Source organism: Aythya fuligula, chromosome 1 (genome assembly GCF_009819795.1).
Source record: "Aythya fuligula isolate bAytFul2 chromosome 1, bAytFul2.pri, whole genome shotgun sequence".
NCBI lineage: Eukaryota > Metazoa > Chordata > Aves > Anseriformes > Anatidae > Aythya > Aythya fuligula.
Genome location: NC_045559.1, coordinates 78,812,873 through 78,825,875, shown reverse-complemented (window position 1 = coordinate 78,825,875; position 13,003 = coordinate 78,812,873). Strand labels below are relative to the sequence as shown.

General features: G+C 38.2%; 1 protein-coding gene across 1 annotated transcript in view; it reads left to right on the top strand.

Moving 5' to 3' along the window:
• NTF3 (neurotrophin 3) overlaps window positions 1-12,731 on the top strand; it is a 58,159-nt gene extending 45,428 nt beyond the window's left edge. Inside the window, exon 2 of the mRNA XM_032203397.1 lies at window positions 11,937-12,731. Within this exon, the coding sequence (XP_032059288.1) occupies window positions 11,937-12,731 (795 nt within the window). The remainder of the gene's footprint in view (window positions 1-11,936) is intronic.
• The last annotated feature ends 272 nt before the right edge of the window (window positions 12,732-13,003 follow it).

Here is a 13,003-nt window from a genome sequence, read left to right as displayed (position 1 = left end):
GTACTGTGTTCAGCTTAGGCCCCTATTTACAAGAAAGACATTGAGGCCCTGGAGCATGTCTAGAGAAAGACTACGAAGCTGGTGAAGGGCCTGGAACACTAACCCTATGAGAAACAACCGAGGGAACTGGGGTTGTTTAGTGTGGAGAAGAGGAGGCTCGGGGGAGACCTTATTGTTCTCTACAACTACCTGAAAGGAAGGTGTTGGGAGCTGGGGGTTTCTTCTCGCAGGTAACTAGTGATAAGACTAGTTGCGCCAGGGGAGGTTCAGGTTGGAAATTAGTAGAAATTTCTTCTCAGAAAGAGTAGCTAGGCATTGGAATGGGTTGCCCAGGGAGGTGGTGGAGTCACCATCCCTCAGTTTAAGGAAGTGTTGGATGTGGTACTTAGGGACATGGTTTAGTGGGTGATAGTGGTGGTAGGTGGATGGTTGGATCAGATGATCTTGGAGGTATTTTCCAAACTTTACAATTCTATGATTCTGATTCTACATGTATCATGTATGAACAAGGATCAGACAGCAACTGTCTGTAGCCATATTGTCATTCCCAGCACTCCTTACTGTGTAAAAGCTTAGTCCAATTCATGCTGAATTCTATAAGTTCTTAATGGTGGTTTTAAAGTATCTGGATTAGGCCTGGACTCCTGTCCTTAAGAACTCCTGCCTTCACAACATCTGCAACAAAACTTTTGCACCTGCATATCTAGCAAGACTTTCTGTTTGGAGGTTTGTGAACCTTTGAGGAACAGAGAGAGGTCATAGAATCATAGAATCATAGAATATCCTGAGTTGGAAGGGACCCTTAAGGATCATCAAGTCCAACTCTCGACACCGCACAGGTCTACCCAAAAGTTCAGACCATGTGCCTAAGTTCACAGTCCAATCTCTTCTTAAATTCAGACAGGCTCGGTGCAGTGACCACTTCCCTGGGGAGCCTGTTCCAGTGTGCAACCACCCTCTCTGTGAAGAACCCCCTCCCGACGTCCAGCCTAAATTTCCCCTGCCTCAGCTTAACCCCGTTCCCGCGGGTCCTGTCACTAGTGTTAATGGAGAAAAGGTCTCCTGCCTCTTGACAACCCCTTACGAGGAAGTTGTAGACTGCGATGAGGTCTCCCCTCAGCCTCCTCTTCTCCAGGCTGAACAGGCCCAGTGACCTCAGCCGTTCCTCGTACGTCTTCCCCTCAAGGCCTTTCACCATCTTCGTAGCCCTCCTCTGGACACTTTCCAACATGTGATTCAGTAAGTGAGCTTTGATTCATGAAGTGGCCAAGGATGTATTTCTGTACAGCTTCAAAGCAATCAGGAGTCATGGGATTTTGCAAAGCAAGCACAGGTGCAGTTTTGGATAAAATGAAATGGGGCTTCCCCACCAAGCCTATTGTGCAATGACTTGCCCCAGTCCCAGTCCCATGAAGAGCACCCATGGTGGCAGTGCATTACATGCAGCAGTGCAGCAAGGCTCATATTCAGTGCTTGGGAGAAGCTATTGAGAAGCAGTGCTGTTCCTTCTAAGTAAAAGGTATCTAGCAGATTTGAATAGACCTTGAATGGTGCAGTTGCCCCAGTAGTTTTCCTGCTCTCAAGGCAAATGTGCACTCGAGGGTCACAGCAGAGCTGTCATAAAACAAGTGAGATGCTCTCTCTCTGTCTGTTTCTGTCTCTCTCTGTCTCTCTCTCTCAACCTAAAGAAGCATCTCAGGTTCTATTCATGAATTTTTATTCAAACTAAATAAAAGGTCATTTTACTTCTATCATTTCCTATATCTCTTTTGCCTTTTGGATGTGAGCTCTGCCTGTAACCATAAAAAAGGTTTAGGGATCTGGAACTTCTCATATTGAGGGTCTAACATTTTTGGAGCTGCTCCCTTGTTTTCTTCTGTTTGCTTTATTGATTTAACCATTTTCCTTACTTCATTAAAAAATAAATAAATAAATCAGAAAATATTTTAAAAGATGGAAGAGGAAGGTTGCAGCTTAAGAAAAACAAAACAAAACAAACAAACAACAAAGAAAATACCTTTTTAGTGTAAAAAGGAACAAAATGTTGATTTTGAATTTCACAGTTTGAAAAAATGTTGCTCCTGAGTTTCTCAACATCAGAAAATCCAATCTAAACATATATATAACTTTGAAAATCTCTCAATATTCTTGAAAAAATAATTTTAAATTTAAATGATTTTCCTAGTCGGAATGTAAATGTAAAAACACCTAAGATATTTTTCTACCTCACATCCTACTTTGTGGGGTCTCTAGAAAGACACTTTTTTATAGTTAGCGGAAGAAGGGCAAAATTCTGTGATAATCTGTGATTTGTTTCCCTTTCTTCTTCAGCCCCCAAATCAGACAAACCCCATCTCTGGCATTTAAAAAATAGAACAATGAGAGAAATCTATTGTAAATGTGGACCACCTCACATTAACCTTTCCCATGGTTTCCTTTTCCCTTTCCAGGAGCATACACCAAAATATAATCATGCAGTGTTATGAGGGCAGATTTGAACCTCTCAGAACTGTGGGGAGGTGAAAGGCATGATCCTCATCTGGAAGACTGCTCTCAGTTTTAGTTACAGAGAGTGTAATTCCTCAAAGCATCTCTGTGACAAAAGTAGGAAGAACAGGAACTGTTGCCTGACTTTAATACAAAACAATTAATCAACCCTGGTTGAGCCAAAGTAGGTCCAGGTTGACTTGAAAAGTTAATGAATCTTCAAACTTTTTTTTTTTTTTTTTTTAAAAAAAAAGAGACTTAGATGGAGTTTCAGGGCTGTAGTGAAACATGAAACCAAGCCTCTTTGGTGTGGCTTTGGGCTTGTTACAAACATCTTGCAGAGTTTGAGAACTGCTTTTGATGATCAGCCTAACTTCCCTTTCCTCAGTATAATCCCATTTTTCCTGATTGCACTCCTTTGCCCCACCCTAGAGTGAATGCTCACTTTCACCAATGCTTAAACTTTCCAGATCTTTGCACTGGCTTTGCTATCATGCCCTTTTTGTCAGCTCATAGCAAAGACTTGCAAATTCAAGGCAATTTCCTCAAAGATCAAGTTATACGATCTTTCTAGTCACTTTTCCTGCTCTTCCTTTCTTCCTTCCTTCCTTGCTTCCTTCCTTCTTTCCTTCCTTCCTTCTTTCCTTCCTTCCTTCCTTCCTTCCTTCCTTCCTTCCTTCCTTCCTTCCTTCCTTCCTTCCTTCCTTCCTTCCTTCCTTCCTTTCTTCCTTTCTTTCGATTTCCTGGGCCTGATCAGATATTGCTCCTTCCTAAATTTATTTTCCCCTGATTACTTTGCCAGTGTACAAATTTTTAATTTCTAATTTCATTCTCATGTTATAATTCTCTGCAAATGTTTTCTATGTCCATCTCCCAGGCAAAGACTATATTTCTCTTTGCTCACTGCTGTTCGTATGCCCTCCCAATTGAGCTGCAAATTTAACTGATATTAACAATCGGTAATGAAAAGACTTTGTCAGCCTATGTTATGCACCACCATGATTCAGTTCTGGTGCTTTCTATTTTTTTCTTCAAATGACTTCTAAAAAAAAAAATAATAATCTTTTGTGTTTGCAAAATTAGTACCAGCCTAGTCAAGTCATTGGAATTTACTGATTTAACTAAGGATTTGACCTTTAGATTTCTTGTTACTTTGGACAGTTTTCAGAGCTACACAGTGAATAATATGTAGAAATACTTTTGCAGAAATTGTTTACCCCAACTACAGCTTTAATTCTTTGTCATGACTAAGATGTGGCTGATTGCTCTTCTCAGATGACATTGCTTTTGTTTCCTTGCATTTCATGCTTGTCATCTATTGACCAAACTCCCATACAACATTCCAGATGGGCTTTCCTAATCCAGGCAGCACAACATGAAAACACATGGTCTGTTTCCCAACTTGCAGCAGGATACCTGTATGACCTTGAAAACGACTTTTGACTTCTTTGTTTCCAGTCCCTTAAAAATGGGAACGAGCACCCTTTTTACTTTGTCTGTATGAACCAAGATAAATGCTTTCAGAGTGCTCAAATATCAGTGACATGTGAATGGTAAAAGAAAACAGGATGATTTACACTTAGAACATTTATGGAAATACATTTGTTAAGATGCCTCATTACTCTCAAAACAGACAGGCATCTCCCACATAGTGTGCAGGGATTAAACTACAATGTTGTCATGCTTTGTGTGGAGAGAGGAAATCTTTAGTTGTGCTGTCTTATCAGGGCAAAAACAGCCAGCTCTTTGAGGGAGAAAGCAAAGGATGTCAAAGTATATACATAGGGTAACAAAACGCAGGTATCATTCCATGGGGTTCCTTATTTTGCAGATGTAGAAACTCATGAACAGAGATTTTGACTTGACTAAGCTTTCCAATACATCAAAGGAATCAGGATGCCACCTTCCTAAAATGTTGCCCTAACTTATTCAATATACAGAAGAATTACTCAGCTGGTTAATGAAAAAGTATACTGTGACAATCTGGGCAGAGGCAGACAGGTATAAGCAGCATGTCACAAAAATATCAGTGAGGAAAGAAATTAAAATAGAAGAAGACCAAACTTAGCCTGAGGAAAAGTCTTCCTACTTCTGTAGTCAATCACAGACTCGGAGGTGTAGCTAGTGTAGTTGATATTGTACCAGACATTAGTAATAGTCAAATCTCTTGATGGGATTGCTAGAGGATGCTGGAGCGTGTCAAAAGCCCCTGGGAAGTCTTGAATGCGCTGAACTCCAGACTATGTCAGTGGCAGGGAAAGAAGGTACAGGGCAAACATGTAATAACATTGTACAAGGTGTGAGAAGCAGCTGTTGTTCCAAATAAAATGAGGTAAGCACTGAAGAACTGCTCCTGACCTTTCTCTTGGAAGTGAGCAGGTACATGTAAAGTGATCACATTTTGATTTCCTAAAAGATATGTTTGTGGAAAGTTCACATGTGGACACACATGCCATTGCAATCAGCTGTATCTGAAATGAGCCAAGATTGCTGCAGTTCTACACAGTGCCTTTCACTATTCAGAAACCAGTTTACCCCTCGCAGCAAGACTTATCACAAAACTGTCCCTCAGAAAGCTGTCACCAGTTGGTTAAACTTTCTGTAATGACTGTTGGGTCATGGTCGCAACTTTAATCATAAATAGCAATGCATATTTATTCAAAGTGCAGATGAATTTTCATACTTGGTTGTACAACTGTCCTGCTATTTAAAGAGGAAATGTCAGTGACCCAGTAGGCAGCACTCCATTTCCATAAGAGATTAGGTCTATACATTTACCTTTCACTGGAGCTTACTGGGGCTCAGTGCTTGGATGTGTGCTCTCTTGAAAATGGCCCTGAGTAATGAATGATTAAAAGCAACTGACCTGCTGTGGGGCTGTAAGAAACTATGGTCCTTCCTCAGATATGTTGTGCTTCCCCATTTCCCAGCCCATCTGCAAAAGGAATGTATTGTCTTCAACTTCCTTCACTGTAGCTTATAGTTTGGTTGGCCCTGAGAATGGGGGGGTTAACAGTAAAAGCTGCCATAACACAGTCCCACTTGATTTTGTCTCTGAATTCTTAGGCATCTTAATGTGTCTGGCTCTTGTGAAAGCTTTAGCTTGAAACTGTATGTGTTGAAATTTCTCTGTCTTGAGAAGTGGAAATGTTCAGGAGGGTCATAATATCTCTTGGGGCACTCACCACTCCACAGCAATCTACCTTAATAAATCCTTCTACAGGCACATATTGTACAATAGTCAATTACTATTCTGAAATATGGGACAAAATTTAATGTACAATTGTTTCACATTCCACCTCCTGTCATCTGAATATTCATGACATATTGATGTTTTTCATTCTGTACATTTTCACTGTTTCCTGAAGAATGGAAGGAAAGGATTGCATTTCTTCTCAACAAATATATTAGGATTAGGGAATCAACAGGGCACTCTGCTACTAGTTGCTTTCTATGAGTTTGTGAGAACAGTGCTTAGCAAGCAATGAGAATAATTACACTGTCATCTTTGGCAAAAGCCTGAATAAGCTGTCAGCTACCACAAATGATCATTAGTTGCTTGGTCTGAAGAACAAAAACTGCTTTTAAAATTTTCAGAAAGTGCCAAGTGCTTCAAGCTGACTTACATAAATCATATTACATTCAATGCTAAATGCAAAATTCACCAGTCACTTTTGCTTCTATTCCAGATCCTCTCAGCAATGACTTAAAAGTAAATACTTAGGCAGTGTCTCACAGTACTAGGATTTCATTGTTTTCACAGCACATATTAAATGACATTTTGCTTTTCAGCTGTGTAGACTGTTCAGAGACTGATCAAAATAAATCATTACAGATTTATTTTTTTTTTGTAATTACCACAAACAAAACAAAACAAAACAAAGCCTCCCAACAGTATGCAAAGCATTGGGTCTGAAAAGAGTGGAAAGTGATTTGCCAGAGTCTATTGGGGATTTCATTTCTTAATGGAAGCAATAGGTAAGTTTATTTACTTCTCCTAAATTTAGACCTTCTCTGAGACACCTAGATTAGATAACAATAATACCCTGCCAACAATACAGGAATATAAACCATTAAAATCGAGTAAGCTACACTAAGCAACGTTTGCAATGCATAAGGATTTCTTTTCCATAATATTTGTTTTTAACTGCTGTGCCATGAATGCCAGCAATCTCTAAGTCAAACCTCTCTAAGTCAAACCTGTTTAGTGCTTTAATAGCTTGCTCTATACTACAAGGATCTGTTAGCTTTCCCACCATACCATAGTATATGCTCCCATAAATCCTCTACACCATTCATAACATGTAATCGTCACTTAGTTCTATTACTAGTTTCTTTAAGACGCTCTTGATGACACGTTTACAATCACTTTTGAAACCTGGGCTAGTATGTCTGAGTAAGGGGGCACTGACACTGTGCAAAGTGACCAACTTGAAGAGATTAATATCTTCCTACCTTGATGTATAATATTTTTCAAAATTTCACATAACAGAGTGTTTTCTGACCACATTTAATAGCTGCTTTGAGAATCATGTACCCTCCACCCCCATCTTTTTTAATCATCTCTAGCAAGAGTTCAGCAGTAGCTTGAAGCATCAAAGGTATACCCCAAATATCCAGAAAGCTACACAGAATAACAGCATGAAAGCAAATATGATCTAAAGCTTCTCAGCAACTCAGGAAAAATAGCTTCCTGGAGTGTGACAGCAACTCTTCCCAAACTCCCAATACATGGAATAGAAAAGGAATTGGAAGACACAGGAGGCAATAAGCACAGAGTGAGGCAAGTTATATACCATTATGATCAGCCACGATTGAGTTCCCAGACAAATGATGAGTTTTTCATAAACTGGTAGGTCAACAAGGGATACATTTTGATGTAAATCCAGAAAAGGTAATAGATCAATTCTTCTGGATCCACACTGAGATGTCTAAACTCTTCTACAATCACACAATATCTAGGCCAGGTGTGTAGTAGATAATGCACAGTAAGATAATTATACTGGTATAAGTGGGTATGTGGTTATATCAGATATATACTTATGATCCACTTAAATCATGCATTACGATACACCTTACTGTTAAGTAGGCCATATGTCACAGCTGACCTGACAGCTTATGAACACAGAAACTGAGGTCAGGTACTCTAGCACAATCAAGTATCAGGCAGAAAGCAATGGGAAACACTCACTAATTAGGATCTTATCTATTTGTATCCAATAACACTACTTAATCTGTTACTTAACTATGGATTGTGCTGTTGCACTGAGCTCTTATTCAGATGTCACCATGGAAATGCTTGCCTATGCCTATTTGGGGCCCAGACTCTAAGATTAGGAATCTGCTCTGCACTTTCTGTAGCACTTTAAATAGTATTGTGTCCATCTCTAGGACTATTCATCACACTTACTTGACTGTAAACACTCTATGAAAACACCTGAAATGAACCTTTTCAGGGATTTACATACAGAACATTAAAGAACATCAAAAAACAATAAAAATATCTCAAAATGTTCATCAATAGAAAATATTTGATAGAAATTATTTGGCAGTTTAATTTCAATAATAATAATAATGAGAAAACTAGGAAAAAAAATGATGTGAAGGTCTATATTCTTGAGGGATTTTTATACCATTCACCAAATGATTAAAAAAATAACTATATTTCATGTGCTGTAGTAGCCTCTGCCAATGTTCATACGAGTCTATGCCCCAGGAGCTGGGCAGTTAAGTCAGTCTTCTTTTAGGTAGGATGCCTCAGTTGAAATCTTGCCTCTGAATGCAATTCTCGTCTGTAGATAACTTACTTCCTGAATGATAATGAGTAAGCATTGTTTCTGTTTTGTGAATTGTATTATATATTTTTTGATACATGTCCAGAAACATCATAATGATTTTCTTTGCAAATAAGAAATCATAAATACTTTATGTTTTACATTTTTCTCTCCTTGTTACCAATTATTTATTTATTTATTTTAACAACAAAAAGGTGACAATTTGCAAATTATTATCAATTTGGGCACAAATTTCTGTTTAGGCCAAAGAGTCATTTATCAAAAACAATATTGCCCATCCCTACAAACCGTTCCACTTTTAAGGCGTGAAACTCAAACAAACCCAAAATCATAAACCAGCTGCAGTTTCCTAGTACTGTACATTTTTTGTAGCCAGAGTAGTGCCTACAGTATATTCTGAAGTGCTAGATTTCAAGGGCAATCTAATTTCAATTCATGGACTGGAATTTCTGAACACACCTCTTATTTTCATAGCTAAGTACACGTCCTAGGTGAACTGTATCAGAGTAACCCCCTGAAAACTGTAATCTCTTTTACCCAATGTTTGCATTTTCTTTCCAAATTTTGCACACCAAAACATTTCAAAAAACTGCAAAGATTGGTTCTGAAACATTTTAACTTTTGCAGTAAATAATCTGCCAAGACTAAGTTAAACTATAAGTTAAATTTCAGAGTACTTCAACACCCCTCCCACCAAATCACCATTTTACTTTAGGTTAAGCAAAATATTTTTAAACATTTTTTTCCATTAACATGGTTTTGCCACAGACAGGAAAAAACAAAAACACAAAACAGTTTATTTGAACTGCTTTAATTATGAACTCCCTGACCCTTTCTTTTCGTGTTTAGCATGACATTAAGGAGAGTCTGCAGGAATTCCAGTCTTACTTTTCCCACCTCATCACCTGCTCCAACTTGTGTATTTTGCTAGTGCCACTTAGTTTTGAAACTAAGCAGATCAGTGATTACATGCAGCTGCAAGCTGGCATGAATAATGCTTTCAGCTTTTCAGCTGAGTATTGTCCAAGCTTTGCTCACCATCCTAAGGCCTTGTGTCATACGTTGTGTAGGTTAGCTTCTGAGTACTATAAGACATGTGCTTTAAAATATTTTTACTATTTTATAAAGAGAATGATTTAATGAGGGAAGACCAAATTGCACAGGAAAAGGTCTTTTTTTTTTTTTTTTTTTTTTTTTTTTTTTTTTTTTTTCTATCTCTTTCTTGGCTCTGAGAACCATCTACACTAAGTTACTAAATTAGTATTCATTTAGGTATGACAGTAACTGTATAGTAACTGAAATCTTAGATTTTTTTTCAAAGCATAACTTTTCTGCAAGCAACAGTCTAGATTTAGGTGAACTCATACTGTGACAAACTGAGAATGGAGAAAACACATTTCTTATCCATAAAAGGACAGATCACACATCCAGAGGGTAGCTCTGATTTTGCTGCAGTTCTAAACTATGAAGTGGGGACTCACTGTTGCTCTGTTGCTGAAAGAAGTTTTGCTGATAGAGGATTTCCCAGTAAAACCTTTTTTTTTTTTTTTTTCCCTTCTTAAACAGAAAATGGTGATTTGTTGAAGTGCAATATTTTCTGTTTAAGAAGTCTGATTTCTCTGCAATTTCATCTGGGAAAACACAAAGTACCCAAAATGTTGCCAGCAGGCCAACAGAGGTGAACCTTCACCTCAACTCAGTACCAGTACTGAGGCCACATCTGGAGTGGTGTCCAGTTCTGGGCTCCCCAGTACAAGAGACATGGATATACTGGAACAAGTCCACAAAGATGATTAAGGGAGGAGAGGCTGGCTGAGAGATCTGGGACTGTTCAGCCAGTAGGAGAAAAGCTCAGAGGAATCTTACCAAAGAGCAGAAATACCAGATAGGTTGGAGTAGAGAAGATGGAGCCAGACTCCATTACGGGCATTCCATGAAGGGACAAGAAGCAATGGGCACAAACTGAAGTATATGAAATATTACTGAAACATAAGACGCTTTTTGTTTTGTTTTGTTTTACTGTGAGGATGATCAAACACTGGAACAAGTTGCCTAGAGGGGTTTTGGAATGTCCATCCATAGAGATATTCAAAAAATGACTGGACATAGCCCCATGCAAGCTACTTTAGCTGACCCTGCTTTGAGCAAGAGGATAGAACTAGATGATCTCCTGCAGATCCTTACAACTCCAGCTGTTCCACAATTTTATAACTCTGTGCCTTTATTCCAGACTACTAGCAGCTTGACTCATGATGGACTTGTTTGCAGAGTAGGAGAACCAAGTTCAAGACTGTTTTAAGTCACATGATACCATCCAGGGCTTTCCACATGGTATGAGAGTGCTGTAACATAAGTTTGATATTTTCTTCTTCAATCCACTGCCTGTGCAGCAATTCCAATAAAACTGGTGTGCTTCAAAGTAAATGTTTTGCTTCCATGATTTGGTATTTTACAATAAATATTATTTTCATTTAAATGCAAGTGCAAATACACAAGGGAAAAAAAAAATAAAAAAAACTCCTTAGACAAATGTTCACAGTTCTTAACTACACAAACAGTATGCAAACAGTATCACAGAAGGATTTAACCAGAAATGCCCAAAGAGCTTGTAGAAGATACTCAGAGGCTAGAATTAGAAGGACACTACAGGAATCCATATAGAGCAGAGCATAACAAAGTACATTACAGAGAAGAAGTAGGCTTTTAGATCTACAGTTTTCAAAATCTTGGTCTTGAGTTCATTTGATCTATATGAACAAGACTCTTCAATTTCATGTTTATTTATTTATTTATTTATTTACAGGGGGGTTGGGGGGAGGGGACAACTGTACTCCTTCTGTCCATTAATATTTCTACAGCCAGTTTCACTCCAGTTCATAAAGATGTAATGAAGAAACTTCATTAAAAACAGAATAAGAAACAGGTCCCAGCCCTGCAAACAGCCACAACAAAATGTTCTGTGGATCTATCTGAACTTCTCACTTGTATTGCAAATCCTAACCATTTCTTTCTGAAGTTCAAAGTGTAAGAAACACCATTTTGCTGCTAGACTGTGTCCTCTTTCCTCAAAAATACTTTTCCTTATGAGAGAAAAAGAGCACTGTTGAAACACTGTGTTATTTCTCAGTGTATGATGATGCTCTTAAGGTAAACACATTTGATGAACAGAAATTTGATCGATCTGTGACATTTCAACACGTATAAATTGTGGCCACTTAACGAAGTCAGAACTTCGTCTATACCACTAGAAACTCTCTTACTCTGCTTAATTTCCTTACAATTTTGAAACTAAACCACTCAGCAGAATAGACTCTGGAAAAGTGACTTGGCCTCTATCCACTGATAAGAATAGCTACCTAACACTGTAGAGAAGGGAGCTAACTGAAATATCTGCCAGTGTACAAACAATGAATAAAAGTGAGATCATCCTAAACGGTGCAAGAGAGATTGATTAAATCCTGAAAAAAGAAATCAAATTGTTGTATTTATTATAAAATAAAATGAAATAATATCTTGAAAGAAACACATAGTTTATCTGTATCTGTAAATTGTATAAGATGTAAAATATGTTAAAACAAATTAGAATTTTCATGTTTACAAAGCCTAGTAAAAATTATTTAATTGCACTTATATTGACTTTCTTTTTCTTTGCAGATCTTACAGGTGAACAAGGTGATGTCCATCTTGTTTTATGTGATATTTCTTTCTTATCTTCGTGGCATCCAGTCTACCAACATGGATCAAAGGAGTTTGCCAGAAGATTCAATAAATTCTCTCATTATAAAACTCATTCAGGCAGACATTTTGAAAAACAAGCTTTCTAAGCAGATAGTAGATATAAAGGAAAACTATCAAAACACAGTGAAGAAAGTAGAGGCTCAGCAGGACGCGGATGGAGATGAAAATGTGAAATCTGACTTCCAGCCAGTTATCTCAATGGATACAGATCTCCTAAGGCAGCAGAGACGCTACAACTCTCCTCGAGTCCTCTTGAGTGACAACACACCGCTGGAACCACCACCGCTGTACCTCATGGAGGATTATATTGGAAATTCAGTGGTGGTGAACAGAACCTCTCGGAGGAAAAGATATGCGGAGCACAAGAGCCACCGAGGGGAATATTCCGTTTGTGACAGTGAAAGCTTATGGGTCACGGACAAATCATCTGCTATCGACATTAGAGGACACCAGGTAACTGTGCTGGGAGAAATTAAAACAGGCAACTCTCCAGTTAAACAATACTTTTATGAAACAAGGTGTAAAGAAGCCAAGCCTGTTAAAAATGGCTGCCGAGGCATTGATGACAAGCACTGGAACTCTCAATGCAAGACATCCCAAACATATGTTAGGGCACTGACTTCAGAAAACAATAAACTTGTAGGCTGGAGGTGGATAAGAATAGACACCTCCTGTGTGTGCGCCTTGTCAAGAAAAATAGGAAGAACATAAATCCGCATCTCTTTGATATATAAATTATTACTTTAAATTATATGATATGCATGTAGCATATAAATGTTTATATTGTTTTATATATTATAAGTTGACTTTATTTATTAAACTTCAGCAAATTTACAGTATATAAGCTTTCTCTCCCAATAAACAAGAGTAAAGGGTGTGTGCCTCTGCTGTGGGCAACTCTGGATTTTTTTAGACTATGTTTGTGACACTGCTTGTTGGCAGCATACCGTAACCTGACTGTAAATTCTGTGTAAAATCAGTAT